At 56.9% G+C, this 20,671-nt stretch overlaps 8 protein-coding genes across 8 annotated transcripts; 4 read left to right on the forward strand and 4 right to left on the reverse strand.

Annotated features, from left to right (window-relative positions):
• Window positions 1–353: 353 nt before the first annotated feature.
• On the reverse strand, window positions 354–2,166 carry N657DRAFT_680194 (uncharacterized protein; the record flags this gene model as incomplete). Its single annotated transcript, XM_062796255.1, has 2 exons — window positions 354–1,891; window positions 1,959–2,166. 2 exons carry the CDS (start codon window positions 2,164–2,166, stop codon window positions 354–356), a joined length of 1,746 nt encoding a protein of 581 aa, XP_062647932.1.
• Window positions 2,167–2,634: 468 nt separating this feature from the next.
• On the reverse strand, window positions 2,635–3,092 carry N657DRAFT_680195 (uncharacterized protein; the record flags this gene model as incomplete). The annotated part of the gene is made up of 3 exons (XM_062796256.1): window positions 2,635–2,749; window positions 2,801–2,980; window positions 3,043–3,092. 3 exons carry the CDS (start codon window positions 3,090–3,092, stop codon window positions 2,635–2,637), a joined length of 345 nt encoding a protein of 114 aa, XP_062647933.1.
• Window positions 3,093–5,180: 2,088 nt separating this feature from the next.
• Window positions 5,181–7,808, forward strand: N657DRAFT_571446 (aconitate hydratase; the record flags this gene model as incomplete). Its single annotated transcript, XM_062788809.1, has 5 exons — window positions 5,181–5,291; window positions 5,379–5,859; window positions 5,913–6,125; window positions 6,192–6,261; window positions 6,323–7,808. The coding sequence occupies 5 exons, from the start codon at window positions 5,181–5,183 to the stop codon at window positions 7,806–7,808; spliced, it is 2,361 nt and encodes a 786-aa protein (XP_062647934.1).
• A 696-nt stretch (window positions 7,809–8,504) lies between these two features.
• Window positions 8,505–10,349, forward strand: N657DRAFT_379359 (uncharacterized protein). The gene is made up of 5 exons (XM_062787109.1): window positions 8,505–8,746; window positions 8,858–9,164; window positions 9,524–9,680; window positions 9,741–9,839; window positions 9,987–10,349. The coding sequence occupies exons 1-5, from the start codon at window positions 8,731–8,733 to the stop codon at window positions 10,068–10,070; spliced, it is 663 nt and encodes a 220-aa protein (XP_062647935.1). The 5' UTR covers window positions 8,505–8,730; the 3' UTR covers window positions 10,071–10,349.
• Window positions 10,350–10,804: 455 nt separating this feature from the next.
• On the reverse strand, window positions 10,805–12,567 carry N657DRAFT_617083 (peptidase C14). Its single transcript, XM_062790510.1, has 6 exons — window positions 12,317–12,567; window positions 12,200–12,260; window positions 11,762–12,145; window positions 11,267–11,705; window positions 11,006–11,175; window positions 10,805–10,917 (listed from the first exon to the last, which is right to left on the reverse strand). Exons 3-6 carry the CDS (start codon window positions 12,141–12,143, stop codon window positions 10,871–10,873), a joined length of 1,038 nt encoding a protein of 345 aa, XP_062647936.1. The 5' UTR covers window positions 12,144–12,145; window positions 12,200–12,260; window positions 12,317–12,567; the 3' UTR covers window positions 10,805–10,870.
• Window positions 12,568–14,199: 1,632 nt separating this feature from the next.
• On the reverse strand, window positions 14,200–17,049 carry N657DRAFT_644366 (uncharacterized protein). The gene is made up of 2 exons (XM_062792749.1): window positions 16,645–17,049; window positions 14,200–16,291 (listed from the first exon to the last, which is right to left on the reverse strand). Exons 1-2 carry the CDS (start codon window positions 16,667–16,669, stop codon window positions 14,472–14,474), a joined length of 1,845 nt encoding a protein of 614 aa, XP_062647937.1. The 5' UTR covers window positions 16,670–17,049; the 3' UTR covers window positions 14,200–14,471.
• Window positions 17,050–17,233: 184 nt separating this feature from the next.
• On the forward strand, window positions 17,234–18,271 carry N657DRAFT_379584 (uncharacterized protein). Its single transcript, XM_062787111.1, has one exon. The coding sequence runs from the start codon at window positions 17,571–17,573 to the stop codon at window positions 18,138–18,140; it is 570 nt and encodes a 189-aa protein (XP_062647938.1). The 5' UTR covers window positions 17,234–17,570; the 3' UTR covers window positions 18,141–18,271.
• N657DRAFT_379583 (uncharacterized protein) lies at window positions 18,272–20,670 on the forward strand. The gene has a single exon (XM_062787110.1). The coding sequence runs from the start codon at window positions 18,403–18,405 to the stop codon at window positions 20,626–20,628; it is 2,226 nt and encodes a 741-aa protein (XP_062647939.1). The 5' UTR covers window positions 18,272–18,402; the 3' UTR covers window positions 20,629–20,670.
• Window position 20,671: the final 1 nt, after the last annotated feature.

Consider the following 20,671-nt stretch of genomic DNA (forward strand, 5'->3'; position numbering starts at 1 on the left):
AGAACCGCGAACAGAAGGCACAAGCGACAGTGCCAGCAGCGATGTGCTCCCGAACCAATTCCACCTTCAGCCCTCCGGCCAGCCCGGGAAGCAAGCATGCACAAGGAGATGTACTAAAATTACGAGCAAGCCGACAAACACCATGGCAAACCGCCAAAACCAGAACAACGACTGCCCACCCTCGAGTCGAAGTTGTCGTCGCAGCCAGTCCTTTCACCCGGCCGAGCCCCGGCTTATTCTCAATCCGCTGCTTCCCTTGCTTTCCTCGCTGCAGCTCTTTTTGCTGCTCTTTCCGCTGCTGCCTTCGCCCCCGGTTTCCAGACAGCTCTCAGGCCCCCACGATCCTGCCACTTCTAATAGCCATAAAACCCCGGGTTCGCCGGGTTCGACGGCCCCGTCGGGATATTCTGTCCCTGAAAGCCGTCCTCGTACATCTGGGCGAAACCGGGCTGTGCGTCACGGCCACCAACATCATCCAGACTTTTGTAATACCCGCCCCCACGGCCGCCACGGGCCCCCTTAGGCGCGCCGCTGCGCTGGCCTCTAGGCCCGCGGTTATTCCCGCCGCCGCCGTTACCGCGAAAGAGGCCTCGCCCCGAGCCTCCGCCGCCGCGACCTCCGCCGCCGCCGGCAAAGTTGTTGGCTTGGTGGTGGAAGTGCCGGTGCTGCTGCTGCGCGGGGCCCGACGGCCGCGCGCGAAAGTCGTCCGACGCGGCCGTGTGCTTGCGCTTATTGAGGGCGCGGTCGCGGGCGTGGTGCTGGTAGGGCGCCGAGTCCTCGGCCTCGATACGCAGCAGGATCTTCTCGCCGACCGTCGTCTCGAAGCGAAAAGCTTTCTCCGGGGGCACGGGCTGCCAGTGTTGAATCTTACCTGCGTCCACGTGGCGGGCGCCCTTGCGCAGGGCCAGCACGACAAGCGGAGTCGGGTCGCCTGTATGGAAGCTTGCTGTCGCGGGTACGGGTTTGACGCACGCCGCCCAGATGGTGTTCTCGAAGCAGGCCGTTCCGGTCACTTCCCATGTCATTTTGCCGCCGATGCCGCCGACTTTTTCTAGGATGGCTGGCGGACAAGGTCGTGGACAAATCATGATGTTGTTCGCGTGGAACTTGAGCTCCCCTTCGGGAAGATTCTGCGGGGTCTGTGCCAGAGTGAGCAAGCGTTGTGTGTCAGCGTTGTTGATCATGTATCCTGTGTAGAAGACGGTCTTCTTGATGGCGAGGCGCTCGCCCCTGACGCCGCGCCGCCTCTTAGACAGAGCAGCGTTGTGCTCAGCAATGATTTGCTGCACTTCGGCCACTTCGACGATGGGGTCGAGGTAGGTGGCCACGTCGGCCACTTGGATGACCTCGCCCTTGATAGGTCCACGCGTAATAGGGCTTGGTATCCCGTTTATCTGCCTGATGTTGTAGTCATCGAGGAAGTCGCGAAAACCTTTGACGTGCTTTATCCTGTCCTCGTAGATGCGGATCTCTTCGGCATGCCTGTATGTCTCCATCAGAGCCTCAAGGAACATCTGCTTGAAAACCATGGTATTGGCAAAGCGCTCATTGTTGGGGCCGACAGCTGGCTTCAACGAGATCAGATCGAACTCAAGGCCCTTGCTTGCAACCATGCGCTTGATCAGATCGCCGAAGCCAGACTCGGAGCGCCCCGTGAGGAGGACGCAGAGCGCATCTTTTTGCTTATTGCTCAGGTGGATGAGCTCGACAATCTTCTCGTTCCACCACCCGTCCCACGCGCGCGCCTCTTCCTTGGCGAGGCCCTCGCCTGTCGCGGTCAGAATGCGAGAATCGTGCCACCATCCGCCATTGACGAAGGCATCAGGGTTCGATAGCGTCCCTATTGTTGGGCCATTCCACAGCTTGGGATTTGGAAGCGGCGTCTTGAAGACTGAGGCGATGAGTATTAGCAGAAGCAACATATGACACAAATTCAAACAAAGGGAGTAAAGTCTCACGAGTGTTGTCAAAATCGTAGACATGGATGGCCTTGATGGTATCGACGGCGGGTAGTTGCTTGTTGAGAATCGACCATCGTCCCATGGCTGTCACCGTGCGCGCGCTGCTGCCATTGCCAGCGCCATTGCTGTACACTGCGTACGCTGTTGAACCCATGGCTTTCCGTGCTAGGTTGGAGATGGGCGAGAACCAAGATGCGAGAACCATGGAGACTTCATCTCGTAACTCGATGCGGCGACTGCGGGAGCAAGTACTGCGACACTAACAATTCCGCGTCGACCACGATGGCAAGGAGTGGCGGAATCAAGTGGGGCATCCAGTCGAACTTAGAAGTTGGCAGCGTATGCATGTATCCGAAATATTTGGATAGTCAATAAGGTACTCACATGAGGATGAAGATTGGTTCTGGGGGCATATAAGCCTTGCAAGACTCGAAAGTCACTTCCGAACACGGTTGAGATGTTTAAGTCAGTGTGTTTTTGTCTGACTCTGAGAAACGTTTTGTTTGTTTTCAGAAGAATGCAGCGAAAAATGTGGCCTTCCCTTTTCCCAGAGCCCGGCCGCCGTACCTGTCGCCTAAACGCCTCTACCTACTGTATACGATGAATCTCCTCCTGTCATGTCGACGATATTCGCGTCATAGAAAAGTACTGTCCGCTTCAAAAAAAACCAATCTCACGACATCTCAACTTCCTGAGACTTTGTCTTTTCAGGCCCATTGTCTATCCTGTACCCAATAGCCGCATTCGCCTCCTCATGCGTATAGGGGCCCTCGCGCAGCTGCTTGAGCCTGCATCACTTGTCAGCAAAGTCAAACAAGATGTACACACGGCACACCGACCTCCTCTTATGGGGTTTGCCCTTCCTGTGCACAACCAGGCTAGTCTCAGTCTCGAACCACTTGGCACACTCGACGCAGTAGTGCCGGCCCAGGCCGGGCAGGTCCTCGGCGGCCTTGGTCTCCTTGTACTGTTGCAGGTGCCTGGGAGACGTCAGGTCGGCCTTGATCTGGTCAATGTCCCTGGCGGGAGAGTTAGTCTGGGCTGCAAATTCGTCTGATAGGGTTCTTGCAGCTGGGCTCACCGGGTCCGCCGCCTAGTCTTGGTCTTGGTGCGCTTCGCAAAAATTCCCATCTTGCTGGTTCAGGGCTGTGTGTCTTGTAAGATGGTACTGCAGTTTTGGCTGGTGAGACTTCAATCCGCCGTCTTTGGGTTGGGTATGGCTTGGTTGCGGATGTGTTGAAGTTTGATGTGGGGTGAAAATCTCGCCCTTGAATTTTGGAGTCTCGTGGAGAGACACATGCAAAATCAAAATCACGGTACATCTATTTGTATCAAGCCTTACACATGAGGTACTCAAGTCCCGTCCATTCGCCAATCCTTCTCCATTGCTGGCGTCAGAATCCTCCCTCATCGTATGTGCCGCTGTCGAATCACCATCGTTCTGGACGACGAGATCCGTTTTGTTGCTCGTCAATTGGGCGTATTCAGTCCCTTTCGGCGCCAAATCGTACTAGCATCCAGCCCGGCCCCCACGGCCCATACCGCGCCTCCACCCGGCTCTTCGCACGGCTCCCGATCCGTTACCTCCGAGCACGCAAGTACCCTTGAAACATGGGCTTCGATTGATAACAGCATCTTCAATACGAGTATGTTGAACAGGGCCACTGGTGGGCATGTTAACTGGAAAAAGATCGAGAAAAAGGCTCGGTCTACAATGAAGACTTCACGTAGAGGTCTTGAATGTTATGGCATTATCCGTATCGCCCTCGGATCTCCATCTTCGACCGAGCGACAAGACCCACTAGCCGGGTGCTAGCTGGGCCCATGCCGAACAAATGCCCCATTTTCTACGTCTCCAAGCCAGCAAAACCTTTCGGTCCCTTCCGTCCGATGCTTGAAGTTGAAGTCGAGAGAAGTCCCCATAATTGTAACAGAGCCGTCTCGGCTGCGATCGTAAACCGACTTCAACACCAGCTCGTAAACATATCAGTATAGAAGCCAAAGCGTATTGTGGAGGCGCTGTGCAAGACCGCTATCACCGCCGGCTGTCGTTGGTTTCCCGAATTTTTCTGTATCGAGATTGCCGCCGAGTTGCGTCACTCTGCAGCCCTGCAGGTTGCAAGTGGTCCGTTCACCAACCTCTGCGTGAACCCCTGTGGCAGGATTGGGCTGCGTCGTGAGTTTGGCATTGACATTCATCTACATAACGTATCGCGATACTCATCAATCTCGCGTTGTTGTACCTTATCCAAGCAAAGGTACTTTGTACGGAGTACCGAAGTCAAGCACACTTTTGGGGCTGCCCCGCATGGGGAAAATGGCCTGTGGGATGCAACGCGGGAGAACCGGCCGATTCGAAGCACATGTCATCAGCATAACAAACAGCCACCAGGGCACTCGAGCCCCAGCAGGACCCTGATGCGCCTTTGTCAGAAAAGACGGAGCTTGTCCTGCAATACACGTGCATTGGAGTCGCCTTTCGTTCGCAGCTGCCAGTGAATCGGTGAAAATCCAAGAGGAAGCCCACCGCTGCCTCGGCTATTCGTGCCTCGCGGAGCCTTGTTGGCTGAATATCTACTCCGGCTGGACCTATCCATTACCGCGCTCATGGAGACATGCAAGCCCAGCTCACTATGTAGAGCAAGCAATGACAGGGCCCAGCCCACGAGACCTCAAATTGTGCTCTATGCCACAAACCCTGCTTCATTGTTGATTGCCAGCGGAGATACAGAATTTGTGGCGGCCGAGTCGTGAGAACAAAATCGAAAGGCTGGGCTCAGCATGGAAGCGTTGTGCAGCTGCGGCTTTGGTCGGGAAATCCAACGTCCAAAAAAGCGCCATTGAAACAAGGCTAACCGAATTTGAGTTGGCAGATCTCTTCCAATGCAGACCCGCAACAATGCGGGCAGACACAAATGGCGAGTCTCTGATTGGGCAGTGCCGCCGTCTCCATTCGCGCGAGGATCTTTCTGCCACCGTCATAGCCGAGAAGGTCGCAACGACGGTTTCCCGGCCTCGTTGCCACCGATGTAAAATCCCGCCTGCGGTTCCTGCCATCCAAAAACCCTCCACCGTTTTTTTCTTTTCTCAGCAGAACCACCCGGCTACGTACTGCTTCTGTTCCCTCCGCCGTCGTCGTCCCGAGGGTAATTGGGCTTTGCAAACTCTCCACTCCAATTGAAGTTCTGTCTGCGCTCTTTCGAGCTGCACGTCACCACCATGATGTCCTCTCGTCAGCTCCTGGGCGTCGCCCGGAGCCGCGCTCTCGGCAGCGCAAGCCTGGGCCTGCGGCGCATGGCGACCGTGTCCGACTCTCCTTTGGACAGGAAGGTGAGTACTTGATCGCCGACGAGCGCTGCTATCGAGGCCCAGCGCCGCCCTGCGCAATGGCTGACTGATCGCGTGCCCTGTATTTAGGTCCGGCAAAACAACTGGGAGGAGAACAACTTCATCAACTACAAGAAGATGTCAGAGAACCTCGCCATTGTGAGATCAAGGCTCAACCGCCCCCTCACCTTTGCCGAGAAGATCCTCTATTCCCACCTGGACGACCCGCACGGCCAAGACATCGAGCGCGGTGTTTCCTACCTCAAGCTGCGGCCTGACCGCGTGGCCTGCCAGGATGCCACCGCCCAGATGGCTATCCTGCAGTTCATGTCTGCCGGCATGCCCTCGGTCGCTAACCCGACTACCGTTCACTGCGACCACCTTATCGAGGCCCAGGTTGGAGGCGCCAAGGATCTGGATCGCGCTGTGAACATCAACAAGGAGGTCTACGACTTCCTGTCGAGCGCCTGCGCCAAGTACAACATCGGTTTCTGGAAGCCCGGGTCCGGTATCATTCACCAGATCATCCTTGAGAACTACGCTTTCCCTGGCGGTCTACTCATCGGCACTGGTGTGTATTCCGTGCTTCCCACATCTTGTACCTCTGCTGACCAACGTTCAAAGACTCCCACACTCCCAACGCCGGCGGTCTCGGTATGGCGGCTATCGGTGTGGGCGGTGCTGATGCCGTCGACGTTATGGCCAACCTCCCTTGGGAGCTCAAGGCCCCCAAGGTTATTGGTGTCAAGCTGACCGGCCAGATGTCCGGCTGGACTGCTCCCAAGGACATTATCCTCAAGGTCGCCGGCATTCTGACGGTCAAGGGCGGCACGGGCGGTATGTCACTAATCTTAACCCCTCTTATACTTTCTCTTTTGCACAACATGACTGATAATATCCCAGCGATTGTTGAATACCATGGTCCGGGAGTTGAAACCATTAGCGCCACAGGCATGGCGACCGTTTGCAACATGTGAGTGCCATTTGCCCAGATCTACAAGCTATGGAAGCACTTTCGTTGACCCTAACCCTAGGGGTGCTGAGATTGGTGCGACAACTTCTCTGTTCCCGTTCAACGACCGCATGTACGACTACCTGGCCGCGACCAAGCGCAAGGACATCGGCGATTTCGCCCGCTCCTATGCCAAGGAGCTCCGCGAAGACGAGGGTGCTGAGTACGACCAGCTGATCGAGATCAACCTATCCGAGCTCGAGCCTCACATCAACGGCCCCTTCACCCCCGATCTCGCAACTCCCATCTCCAAATTCTCCGAGGCGGTTAAGGCCAACGGCTGGCCCGAGGAGCTCAAGGTCGGCCTCATCGGATCCTGCACAAACAGCTCGTACGAGGACATGTCCCGTGCTGCAAGCATCGCCCGCGACGCGCTCGACCATGGTCTCAAGGCTAAGTCGCAGTTTTTCGTCTCTCCGGGTTCTGAGCAGGTCCGCGCCACCACCTTCAGGGATGGCCAGCTGAAGACTATCGAGGAGTTTGGTGGTGTTGTCCTCGCCAACGCCTGCGGTCCTTGCATTGGCCAGTGGGACCGCCGTGATGTGAAGAAGGGCGAGCCCAACTCGATTATCTCCTCGTTTAACCGGAACTTCACAGGGCGGAATGATGGAAACCCCGCCACTCATTCGTTCGTCACCTCTCCGGATCTCGTCGTTGCCATGACCATTGCTGGCACCTTGCACTTCAACCCCCTCAAGGACACGCTCAAGGACAAGGACGGCAACGAGTTTAAGCTTGCTCCTCCCTCTGGCAACAGCATGCCCCCTGCCGGCTACGATCCCGGCCAGGACACCTACCAGGCTCCCCCCAAGGATCGTAATACCGTCAGCGTCCAGGTTTCCCCCAGCTCGGACCGTCTCCAGATCCTTTCTCCCTTCGCCCCTTGGGACGGCAAGGATGCCCTTGACTGCCCTATCCTGATCAAGGCGCAGGGCAAGACCACGACTGACCACATCTCGATGGCTGGCCCGTGGCTCAAGTACCGTGGCCATCTGGACAACATTTCCAACAACATGCTGATTGGTGCCATCAACGCTGCCAACGGCGAGGCCAACAAGGTCAAGAACCAGACCACCGAAGCGTGGGACGCTGTCCCGGCTGTTGCCCGCGACTACAAGGCCAAGGGCATCAAGTGGGTTGTCATTGGTGACTGGAATTACGGTGAGGGCTCGTCCCGCGAGCACGCCGCTCTGGAGCCCCGCCACCTCGGCGGTCTCGCCATCATCACCCGGTCGTTCGCCCGTATCCACGAGACCAACCTGAAGAAGCAGGGTATGCTTCCCCTGACCTTTTCGGACCCGGCCGACTACGACAAGATCCAGCCCGACGACAAGGTCGACATACTCTGCACCGAGCTCGCCGTCGGCAAGCCCATCACGATGCGGGTGCACCCCAAGAACGGCGAGTCGTTCGACATCAAGCTGTCCCACACCTTCAACGAGGGCCAGATTGCGTGGTTCCGCAACGGCAGCGCGCTCAACACCATGGCCAAGAACACCAAGAACTGAGTTGGATATACCGCAATGTGGATTGTGAGGCATGGCGCGATGGGGAGAATGGTGGAAATGGACGGAGCAGCTTGCAGAGGTGTGGTGGGTCGGCAGCTTCGGGGACCACGGGGATTGGCGTAAATTCGCAGCACTGTTTCTTGTTTTGTATGTATATCACGGCTCTTGCATCTGAATGGTACTGTTTGTGAGGACCTGCTGCTTTTGGCGTGCTAATCGCTTGGTAGTCCATGCCTTCCAAGACCCTGAAGCTCAGTGGACGTCATCGCATGGGAAGGTTGAGGAGGCCTATCCACCGGGAACTGTCCAGTTATCCATTGGATTCGCAGCGGCTTGGTTTCCGACGCAGCATGGTAGCACTGGGTTGTTGAAGGGGTCGATGACTGGCAGGACAGGGTGGACCAGGAAAACTTGAGTGAGCGAGCGATGTACTACTGGCTTTTCGAGGCTTGAAAGCAGAGCTTTTCATGTCAATGCCTGATCAACATGAACTGGCCCTCAACTCTTTCAACTTCAAAGGGACGTCTGCCGTGATCATCGAGGCCTCCCGACATAAGATGGCTGCGAGTACCACCAAATAAGTCATTTCATACCCTTTTTTTTTTCGTTTAGTCTCTATTTCTTTATCCTTTTTAGTTCTTTTTCCTTTTCCTATTCTCATTTATATTCTTTCTCTTTTCTTCTTCTTCATTCTTCCCTCTCTTCTCCTTCTTTTCTTCTTCTTTTCTATTCTCATATTGCTCTCTTTTCTCTTTCTCTTTTGTCTTTACTTTTCCTAATTTATTAACTATCTATCTCTTCACTCTTTCTTTTCCTTGATATCTTCTCTCTCCTTTATTCGTTTGGTTCCTTTTCTTCTTTTCTTTTTGTTGTGTTGTTGGTCTGAGGGTCAAGTTCTGCTCACGGTTAGCGAAGTTTGAAGATGTGCCCCTGGGCAAGTAAGTGGCCATGCACGGTTCAGTCTGAGAAGCTGGAAGTGCAAAGGTCGATCAAGCTCCGTGATTACGCCTTTTCACAGGTCGCTGATGAAGTCCATCATCTGCTGCCAGTGGGACACGTACTTGGCGTTGTCACCCTTGGGTGGTGGCTTCACTGGGTTGAGACAAGGGGTGCCTTCACTCGTCACGGAAAGCCTTTCGACGTACATTTAAGACAGGGAGGCATCACCTTTGTCTTCCTGAATAGTGCTTTCGACAACCCTCCACCCAGCATAGATACACCATCGAAGTCGACCTCCGGTGCATCCTCTAGAGATCCGGAACGATGCTCTTCGTTATTTAGACACACTGGTAGCGTTGGTCTAGCCAAGACAGTCGCCGAAGGGCGCCTGAAGGTGCTAGAGGACGCGATCACCAGGTATGTTCCTCCTTTATATCTTCCTCTTCCTCTTCCTCTTCCTCTTCCTCTTCCTCTTCCTCTTCCTCTTCCTCTTCCTCTTCCTCTTCCTCTTCCTCTTCCCCTTCCTCTTCCTCTTCCCCTTCCTCTTCCTCTTCCCCTTCCTCTAACCAAGCAACCAGCGTTGGACGTCCCCCAACGCCAGCGGAGGGAGCTGGCCAATCTTCTTTCACAGGTTCCTCGGCCACTCTTGAATCGATCCCAAGCTGTGTGAACAAGGATTCCCAACTCAATGGTTCCTCTCCTTGAGAGGCCAGCAGGCGGCAACGCTTGAAGAGCTCAAGACCGTAGCGACCACCGAGCCAACCAATGAGACAAAGGATGTCCACCTGGCTGTGCTCGAGCTTTGCGCATACCTCGGCCACGCGGAGCTACGTCAGAACAGCTCCACGACAAGATCAACAATCTGCGACACGGGCGGCCCGGCCAGCAGTAAGGTCATGCTTTGCGTGTGCGGTGTTGTCTTTCGCCTTTCAGGTCAGCGCTCTCCCTATCTTGCTGCCTTGCACTATACGAGCACAGCTCACCGCCATCAAGACCAGACCAGACCGTCCACCCGGCCGACCCCCCTACCGGCCACGGTCCGCAAAGTTGCTATGCAAGGGGCAACCTTGCGCTCTGCGTGAGGTAGTTCTGGTAGGTAGGGCGGCAGGAGAAGGAGTGCGTCGGAATTGTGTACACATATTGATGTGTACTTGTCGGTCAGGTGGTTGATCTCGCGAAATAACAGGTTTGGCAGCGGCAGCTGCAAGCCTTGGTACATTAGTCTCTGACTTTGGGCAGATAACAATGAGTACAAGACAAGCCTACGTACTACAGTGGGGGCCGGGAGAGTTGTTCGGGCTGCACAAGCCCGACTCTACGTGACCCGGCGTGCGCGTCCAGGCGCTGCGGGTCAAGAGAACTTGGCGGCGGTATCGTCCTTCGGCCGTGGTATTGGTGTCTGGACTTGTCCATCTTCTTTTTGGAGATTGTCGGCCGCGTACCTAGGCTCCCGAACAGGAACACGCTGCGCCAACCTCGGCATGTCCCATTATCCGCCAGCTTTGAACGCCATTCCCTAGTCCAAGTTTCGCCAACACTCACCCGCCGTGGCACCGAGGCGACGACCGAGTTTCACTTAGGACGCTGGCAGTCTCCTGTGCGTTGGCATCATGGGGCAGCATTGTTTGAACATCAGTAACTTTCAAGCCAATCTCCAAACCTGCAACATCCATTGCTTCAACACCATGAAGTAAGCGTGCAATGGGTACCAAAGGACTGGTCAATGTCAAACCAAACCGATCCCTGCCCGCCCCTTACCCATCCATCCATTCATCATTCATATCGACAAGCGAGCGAGCACAGAGCTAAACAGGTATGCAGCGAAATATGGAGACCCAGGTCCCAAATAGACAAACAGATTTGATGAAATCATTTCGTTCATGCCCAGTCCTATCCATCTCGCCCCGTCCCATCTAAACCATGCCGCCCCATTGCCATCACAAGATGGACTGAGCCGACTGAAACCGACCCTTTTCCAACCTAATCATACGTACTCCCGATGTTCCCAAGACAATAATGACATTGAGAGAAGGCACCAAACGGTGAACAGCAACAGTGTCAACACGATCAGTTGCGCAAAATAGATCAACCAAAAAAGGCAATCTGTTAACGTATGTACACTTTCACATCACAAACAGAAGATTGGTATCTGCTCGCCCATGAAAGCCGCCCATGACACGAACAAGTCAGCCGCACGAACATACTTATGAAGACCCAACAACATCAAGAGCACGTAATAATGCCTTCTGACAACTTACCGAGAGGGTGGCTACACGAGAGCTGTGGCTTCTGGGTGTAGCGGGTCTGCAGCTCGTCGCGGATGCTGTTGAGCAGCTGGACGTAGCTCTGCTGCGGGTTCTTCTTGAGGGCCGTGATGAAGGCCCAGGACATGGCGCCCGTTGCCTGGGAAGCGATGGTCGCGTCGGCTCTGGAAGGTGGGGCCAAGTCAGCAACCCCCGAAATAAGAGAAGTAGATATCATATATTGTATCGGAAAGAATGAGAAAAGAGGGCACGAACGAGGTTTGATCATCCTTGCTCCCAGAGAACATAATGACATCCGCCGGCGACGTCTTGACGGCCATGGACCTGGCGTAGGCATCCTCGCTACTGCTAGCCTTCTTGAAGAAGCCCACGATATTGTTGGCCACGCCGCCCAAATCGCCGCGGGTGTACGCCGACACGGCGCCGAGCAGACCCTGGCCGGCCTCCTTGGCGAGATTCGGCTCCTTGAGGATACCCTGGGTGGAGTAGATGTAGGGCAGGTCGAGGGCCGTGCCCGAGTGGCACGAGTCGAAGATGGCGGTGAGGCGCACGCCTGCCTGCAGCGGGCGTACCATGATGCGGTGCATCTCGTCGTCGGTGATGTGCCCATTTTGCCGGAAGTCGACGGGGTAGATGACCTCGTCGTAGCCGTCTTCTTCGTCGCCATCGAGGTCCTTTGTTTGCCCGCCGTGACCTGGGACGAATTCAGAATCTCGATTCCCTTGTGAGGTACACTAGAAGGGGGCTTACCTGAGTAGTGGAAGAAGAGCGAGTCGTTTGCATGAGCGTCCTTGACGAGCCAGTGCATGGCCCTCAATATATTTTGCTTCGTCGGCTGGCTCATGGGGTTCTGCTGGTCATCCGTGAGGATGACCATATCCTCGCGCTTGTAGCCAAAATTCTCGACGAGGTATGCCGACATGTTCCGGACGTCGTTAATACACCCCCTGAGCTGGCCGCGCTGGTTGAAGTAGTTGATGCCGATCAGCAAGGCTTTCCGGCGCCCCGTGCATTGCGAGTACTGGAAGGCAAGGCCGTATGATCCGTGTCCGTAATGCTGGGTTGCCTGGGGCGGGGGCGGCGGGGCGCTATGATTTCCGTGGACGTACGAGTTCGAATTCACCGTGGGCATGGCTGCGGTCGTTAGTGTGTGGAATCCTCCTGCTGCATGGCAAGTTCAATGCTCACTAGGTCTCACATAGTTATTAGGGGCAGCCGGCGGGGGACGATATCCCTGGTTGGGCGGTGGCTGGCAGAGAGGGTTTAGTCTGCGGCATCTGGTATCCGGGACTTGGTGAGACGAACCTGGGGGTAGCCATAGGCCGGGCCCGGTGGTGGTTGTTGGTAGCCATATCCAGGGCCTTGGGGTGGAGGGGGCTGCGGGTAGCCGTAGTTTTGTGGCCTTCATTATAGCAACAACAACGTCAGCCTCCCAATCCAGAGCAGTGGATGGCCGGTGGTGCGTACGGGTAGTATCCGTATTGTTGCTGCTGCTGTGGAGGGGGTGCGTATCCACCAGCGTTATAGCTCGCACCAGGGTATCCGGACATATCCAGACGGACAGTCGGCAGCAAAATGGAGCTCGAGCGAGGGAGGCGGGTCTGTCAGGTGGGCGAGCGGCCAAAGTTGGCCTCGCGGGATGGACTGGCGGCGGCGCCGAGCGGCGGAAGCAGGAGGTGCGCGGCGCAACTATAATGATAACTCGAATGGCGTTGATTTTATCGGGCTTCTGGCGGTCGAGTTTTGTGCCGGAGCGGAGTCGAGGCGGTGGAGAAATGCGGGGAGGGACGGTTCCAGGTTGGGATTCGAATCGAGCGGGAGCAGATCGAGGATTGGATGCCAATCTATTGGACGGCACTGATGAGCATGGCGACAAGCACGGATGCAGAAGAGAGGAAAAGACAGTGGAAATGGCGTGCAGATGAGGCAGGACTGATGAGACAACGAAATACACGGCAGAAAAGCCGACACGCGAGCCCAACAGAGCGGTCAAGGATCATGGATCGACCAGGGCTTGAGCTTGGGTTGCGTTCACCACGTCGACGAGAGCTTGGTTGCTCGGGTTTGTGGAGACTGGAGAGGCTGGGGCATCGACTTTTGATGCCGTACCTCTACCGTGACCTGCAGGGACAACGACGAATACGTTGCCGCGGACTCTTTGACAGCCCGCTGCCCACACGATTGGGACGCTCGCGCTGAATGTTCAGGCGCGTATGAAAAGTTGGTTCGGGTGGGGGATCCTAAGATGTTCCAGCAACATGGAAACTGCGAGTCTTTGAACCTGGAAAGAAGTGCGGGCGGAAGGCGCTTGAATGCGGAGTGGGGTATCCGTAACCAGCGTCAGGCACTATTGGACATCGGAATCGGTGGGGTGAGGTGGCGCCAAGGCCATGTGGCTGCGGGTCCTGACTGAAACAGAAACCGAGATCGTCCACGTCTCCCTCGCCCGCATTTCGCCGCAAGCGACCTGAGTGGGATGCTCAAAATTCCAGAGCGAACTTGATTCTTGACTGGCCGCGTATAAGCGGGCTGTCCCAGCCGAATTTCTCGGCTGTCGAGGAGTTTCAGCTGCCACTCTACCCACTCAAGCTCCGCGGGTTTCGACTCGCCACTTCCGTGGCACACCTGGAGGCTCAGCTGAGTCTTGGCTTGAACTTGGCCTCGACATCGGCCGCCGTTCGGCCGACCACCGACCACCGACTATCGAAACCAACGATCACAGCCTGGAAAGGCGGCCCTGAAACGTCTGAAGGCCGATTTCTCCCTGCTTGGACCCGGTTCGAACTCAGGAAGCCGAGGACATGAGGGGGGCAATTCACACAAGCCGAAGCTCGGCATAGCCGTCAATGTCTGCCAAACTACTCCGTACCACACGCATCCCAACCTCGAACAGTTGATGTGCAAGGGTGCAGGCCTCCATTGGAATGTCCCTGAAAGTGTGCGCTTGAACTCAGCGACAGCTGGACGGAATTTCGCCTCCTCAGGTACAGCGTCATTTGAGAATCGCTCTGGCGGAGTACGAATCGACGCCATGAGTAGCGACACGTCGGGCGGTATAAGCCCCCAAGACGGTTAGCGCCAGATGACATCGACGATACTCAATTGGACGGCGGGCAGGGAGCTCGAGAGTGGAGCTGCTGAATCGTATCCTGAGCCACTCACGTCTTCGAGAAGCAGCAGGGGTTGAACGGAGCTTAAACATGGAGCTTGGGCCAATATCAAGAGCCAAATCATGCTCAATGAAAACGCCGCTGCAAGATTCTATGTAGGTTCAAAGCGACCCCGCAGCCCAGTTTTTATGTATTAACGGCGAGATGGCTCGAGATGGTGAGTACGACTATCAGTCGCTGGTGGAGCAAGCTGAGCGCGAAGCGTGTAGCGGCCGAGGCAGCTAAAAGGTTCGCACGCCAGGCTGCTCTGCACTGCTGCGGTCCCAGATCCAAGCAAAGAAGGCCTCGACTTACAACCCAGTCATCCTCACATCCCGCCGGTCCCCCTTCTCCTCGACCCTCTGGCCGTCCTGAGCCTGCTCCCGCATCATCCAAGCCATCATGCTCCAAACAAGCTGCATAGCCTTGACCCTCTCCTCAACCAGAAAAAAGTCAAACCACGGGCTCCGCCAGACCTCGAGCCTGCCCCAGCTCCTACTCCTCCTGTCATCCTCCTCTTCCCCAGACAAAACAGCAAGCAGCCGATCTGGCACGCGGACTCGCACGATGCTGACGTGGTGCAGCAGCGCGCTGACAACAAAAATGTCGTCGTAGTCGGCGCCGCGGGCGCGCCCGATGGCCTCGTACCGCGTCTTCTTGTCCCACGTCGCCGCCGGCGGGCGGATCATGCGGTAGTTGTCGTACATGGGGTGATTGCCCGATTTCTTGAGCCGCTTGGCCCCCTTGGATGACCCGCTACTGCCGCTGCTGTTGCTGCTGCTCGTTGAGATGCTGTTATTACCCCTAAGAAATATATTCCTACTGCCCAAGGGTCGTTGCGGGAGGGACGATGAGTCGGGCCTTGACGATGAAGAGGATGCCGAAGAAGGAGAGGAAAAAGAGGAGGAGGAGGAGGGGGAGGGGGAGGAGGAAGGGGAAGGGTTCTTTGGCGGCGGCGGGGCGTCCTTGTCGCCGATGGTGTCGCCCGCGCCCGAGAGCATCTCCACCTCGCGCCCGATGGGTCCGCCAGGGCCGCCGCCCCAGCGGGGCTTGGTGCACCACCAGGCGTTTTCACCGATGCGCTTCTCGACGCGGCCCTCGCGGGCGCGGTGCTGGGCCGTGATGAGCGCCGCCACAATCTCGCGGGCGAGGTCGAGGGTCGACTCCAAATCCGTGCCAGACGATGGCGATGCAGACTTGGCTGGCGGGAAACTCGTCGTGTGCCGCGCGCTCACGGCCGCCACCGGCCCTTCAACGATGCCCGCCCTGGCGGCTTCCCGTGTGTTTGGAGTGCGAAAAATGAAGGTGCATCCCGATGTGAAGTAGGAGCTGCGCGTCGAGCCGGCGGGCGTCTTGGATGTGATGTGGAGCCGTGGCTCGGTGCGAGGGGCCGACACGTTGCAAGTGAAGTCGTAGGCTACCAGCTTCAGAAAGGCCGTGATCATACTCTGGCGGTAATCGACGGGCATCTGGTGGCCGGCGCCGGTGCGGTAGTAGGTGGCCGTATCGGTGTCGTTCTGGGGAGTCTTGTCACACTCGGCGGAACTTGCTCCGTTCTCGGCGTTTCCCTCCTCGTCCTGACCAGGCTTGGGCTCAGCCGCCGGCGGCTGTGAGGTGTCTTCCCAGAAAGCAGAGAACAGCTCCAAGTGCCGGTAGAACTCATAGGCATTCCCCAAGCGTGCTTGCGGCTGACCCTTTGGAGGAGGCAGCCTACGAATAGTTCGGTAGGCCGCTTCATTAGGGATAGAGAGCTCTCGTCTTCGTTCCAGGTATGTCTGGCACCCGGGCGACAGGTTGCCCGTATTCAGCCGTCTCCTCGTGCTCTCATTGGTAGCATGCACCTCCTCGGTCGACAGGGCGTGCCAAGCGTCGAAGTCTGGAATGAAGGCCGGGTCTGGAATCAGCTGGGCCGGAGCCGCATCCGGGACCACGTGGACTCCGAGAGCTTCCAAGTGCGACGTGGAGACCTCGGTCGGCCGCACAATGCTCTGCAGCACCGAGGTGAGCGGCTTTGCGGGCTTGTCGGAGCCCGGCTTCCCGTCAGAGACTTGTGTGTAACACCGGGGAAAATTGATAGGGGTCGGCGGCGGGATTTCCTTTGGCGGCTCCCTCGAGGCCCCCGACACAGGGACTACACCGTCGAATTAGAACGCAGCCGCTGACTTATAAGGGGGAACAATTACGGCCCCAGCCGGCACCGAAGACGATCACGCGGAACAGCGGCCGAGGGGGGTTTATCAGACAACAGCTAATTGCCGCATGAAAGGCAAGACAGACAATGGCCAGCTAATGGCCGATTCGCGGTAGCGCAATGGGTAGAATGACAGTAGGGCAGCAAAGCAGGTGTGCGATCGTGCCAGTAGCAATGAGGTGAGTGAGGTTGACGTGAATGATCTCATGTTGCACAAGATCCACGAAATTCGATACCGCGGAGTACGGATAAAGTGGGCAGAGATCCATGAAACGAGAAAATGTTCCACTTACGCATAAACGTGAGATTCCCAAACATTTTGCCTCTTGGGTTTGAAATGCGCCCGTGAGGTGAGCGGGACCACCGATCAGTGGGTATAGTTCCTGGTCGGCGAGCTCGGAGGCGGAAAGGATGAATGGGAATGAGTCGGATCACGGTTGGTACTGTAGTCTTTCTCGCTTGTGGTGCTGTGTTGCCTGAGGCTAGGTTTAAGGAGCGAGATAGTCAGTACCGGCAATCCTAAGGGACAGGATTTACACAAGTAGGTACGGCAATATTTCAAGATGTCGCACTTGACCACGGGGGCAGGACTCGTCTGGTATTATGACTAGCCGCTCACAGCCGAGCGCCGCGGGAACGGCGGTTTAGAGAAGGATAGATCAACGGCCTCGGTCTGCGGTCGAGCCAGAGGGGTCATGAGAGTGCCAGTGGGTGCGAGCGGGGCAACCAACAATGTTCGCTGGCATTGCATGAGGGTGGATAGCGTCGCTTGTTGCGAACTGCTGTGGGCCGTGCAACCCTGGAACCCAGGCCGGGGCCGGGGCGTTCAGGGAGCCGCGACCTACCACAGTAACCCATTGATGAACTAAGGTATCCGTACCTGTTAATGTTGTCGTGTTTGAGCATTGAGGTCTTGGTCTGTTGGTTTCCTTCCATCTTCTCCCATCTGGGAGCTGAGGACAGTGGGCTATGACATGAGCTTCTATTACACGTACACGCCCGAATACTACAACATTCCGTTTGTTTCAACGCTGGTCAATGGGATCCAAACACGGCAGCTGTCCCAGAAGATGTCCGTTTTTTGGAATCCCTTGGCACGGAGCAGGCAACCCCAAGCGTTACATCGTTTGCATTCGCTGTGGTTCCCCACGAATAATCCAGAACTTCGAAAGGGATGACAGGAACGAATTGTACTTGACAGTGTTCATCTCATGAACCAATGCTTGGCCAATTGACCGCATCATCCAGTGAGGATCCGGGCATGCCTGGTTGCTTTCTAGGAAGTGTTGCTAAGTTTCCTGACTTTGACGGCGAAGGTCGATGTCTCGTGGGGATGGAAACCCCACCAGCTCGGGGTCTCCGGTTCCCGCACCCGTTTGCATCAGACGCGTCGCAGGACAGGGATCAACCATACCAGGGCGAGAGGTGCGAACCCTGGACAAGAGCCTCAACGGGAATCTCTGTGGAGATTGGGTCGGATGACATGCCTTCCTGGGAGGTGGTAGCCAATGGCAGCGCCTCAGCGACCCTCTCTCCGGCCCATCAAACGACTTACAGAGTAGGCACCCGGCCTACTGCCCGTGCTGCTCGTCAGAAGTCACCCATTTTGGGCAAGCTGCCGCCGAACGTGTCGATCAAGTCGCATCCGGTGGTTCGACGATGGATCATATGCGCCATCTGTGCCCAGGGTACTCTCGCCGCTAAGCCGCCCTTCCACGTCATGGCCTCTGCCATCGCTCTCTCGTCTCCGAACCTCAGATCTCTCTCACTGTCTTCTCCTTCCCCATAGTGGTGGCCGGCTCATCAGCCATGACGATGAGTTTCTGTTTCCGAGTTTAGCCGGGTTGGTGTTGCTCATCTTTCTTTTCGATAGGAGCCTCTACTCTTTCTTCCTTTCTGGAGATCTTGATGAGTTTGCCATGACTTAGACGGCCCCAGTGGCCATCATTTTATTCACTTCTCTAGAACGGCTTTTTACTTGTACTTGATATTTACCTTTGCAGCGACTGGCCTCGCGGATAGGGTTACTGAGGATAGAGTGGGAGTGAGAGATGGCCTCAAGTGGGCTCCCACCGGGAGCGTTCCTGACCACCATCGAAGGGCGGCGCTGTACGGCAGTTCCCAGAGTGGCAGCGGCCTTGTCGAGCTCGAGCAGTGCCACCAGTAGTGTCAGCAGGGTGACTACAACAGCCAGCCTGGCCAGAACAACGCCTGCAATCCAGACCACGGCGCTGGCAGCGGCTCCGGCCGCAGAGATTGACACATTCATCGAGCAAAGCCCAACAAGTACGACCAGCTCCTCCTTCATCACCACTACAAGCACCTCCCCTAGTCCGGTACGGATCATTCAGGCACAGGATAGTGAGCCGGATCCTCCGGCAAGCCCACCGCCGCCTCTTCCTGCCGGACTTCCCCTCACGTCCGGCGTTACTCCCCAGTCTTTCACTGCCGTTGCAGACGCAGCCTCTCCGCGAGTGTCTGTACCACAAAGCAGTCAAGCTGATGGCAGCGTAACAGCTCCCATTACAGGCACCTTAGCCGGCGAATCAGAGGGCCCCCCTGCCGAGACCTCGGCTCCTGACCTACCCCAGGAGCCAGCAGCCACGCCTCTTCTCACTACCGTTGGGGCGCCACAGACACCAGCCGACAGCCCCGTTCCCAAAGCCACGGGGACGACGTCAGCAGACCCAAGTGTGGCTGCAATTCCCACCTTGAACAACAATGCGGTCCAGTCGACAGTAGCTGTGGCCGGCGGTGTTATCGGCGGTGTCATCGCCATCAGCCTTCTAGCCTTCTTTATCTGGTGGTGGCGGCGTCGGCTGCAGAGGAAGAGAAGAAGCACCCTTCTGACGCCGCTCGATACGGTGCCGTCATTTGACCGCGGCGAGAAAGGGGGCTATGTGATCGCGCGTCGGAGTATTGGGCCGACCCCGGTGACGGAGAAGTTCAAAGCAGCACTGGGGCAGAACTTTAAAAGGCTTCGAGGCCACATCAGAAACCGGACCGCCCCTTCTGTGAACCTAGACCGGGGCACCTCGCAGTTTGTGGATGCGGCCAGGGCGCAGAGACGTGAGATCTCGAGCGACATCGGGGCCGAGCTGACAGTGAAGGATCGTTTGAGGAACTGGTTGGTAGGGTTGGGCATGAAGTTCAGCCAGGGGAACAACAACGCCCAGGAGAGAAACCCGAGCGTTACTAATGAGAAGAAGGCCGCCTCCAGCTCCCAGCCCGACTTCCTGACGCTCGTCAACATGAGCGACCAGGAGCTCGACCGCGAAGCCCAGCGACAGCGAGCCAGCATCGCGCGCGCGAATGGAAGCGCCAGTGACAGCTTCCTGGGCAAGTTGAACCTCAATTTCGGCAATGACAACCCCTTTAGCGACGCCAACGCCATCGCCCACATCTCAGCCAAGCCCGCGCCCCTCGCAATCGGCAACAGGTTCAGCGACAGCAACACCATTCTCGAATCACCTCGCGCGGCAATGCCCAAGCCCGCCACCTACGTGGCCGACATCCGCCGCTCGCGCAGCAACAGCATCGCCACCTCAACGGTAGGGGCGCGCCGCCAGCCAAGCGCAGTCTACAACTACTCCGCCGGCGCCATCCGCGACAGCACCACCTCGCTCGGCTCGATGGCCACGGCAACAACCGCCGGCAACCAGCGCACCAAATTCCGCTCCGACCCATTCGATCTCGAACGGCCCGAGTTGTTGGGCGGTCCCATTCCCACCACAGCCACTACTACCATCCCTGTAGCAGCCATAGCCACGATCACAGCCCCCAACCGGAACCAGACAGCCACGATAGACGCCTACACCCACACTCTTAACCGCCCCCCCACGAGAGCACGCACAAGAGAGCAAAGAGAAAGAGCAGAGTCCTTCACGTCGCACTACTCAAAGTACTCCAAATACTCCTCGGGCATCAGCATGCTGAGCGCCGTGGAAAACATGGGCGAGTGGAGCGATCCCGGCCCCGACGTCGGGCCCGCCGCCGCCGCCGCTGCTGCTGCTGCTGTGAGGGGTGATCAAATCCAACTCCAACCCCGAAACCTAACCCCCCAAAGCCCAGGTCAGGGGCTCGGTCGTCAGGGTCAGGGTCAGGGGTGGGCAGCAACACAGGTGCCGGATGGGAATGGGGTTGGTGCTGTGCAGGGGGGGAGGGAGAGGCTTGCGCTTGCTCGCGAGCGTGAGGGTTCATCTCCTTGGAATGGTGATGTTTTGGAGAGGCGGAGGATGAGTGGTAGCAGTTTGGGGAGCGTTGGGAAGGCGATGTGAAAAAAGGGGGTTGCTTTCATTTGTTTTACGGGGTAAAACCAAT

This window comes from Parathielavia appendiculata, assembly GCF_033297405.1.
Source record: "Parathielavia appendiculata strain CBS 731.68 unplaced genomic scaffold N657scaffold_5, whole genome shotgun sequence".
Classification (NCBI taxonomy): domain Eukaryota; kingdom Fungi; phylum Ascomycota; class Sordariomycetes; order Sordariales; family Chaetomiaceae; genus Parathielavia; species Parathielavia appendiculata.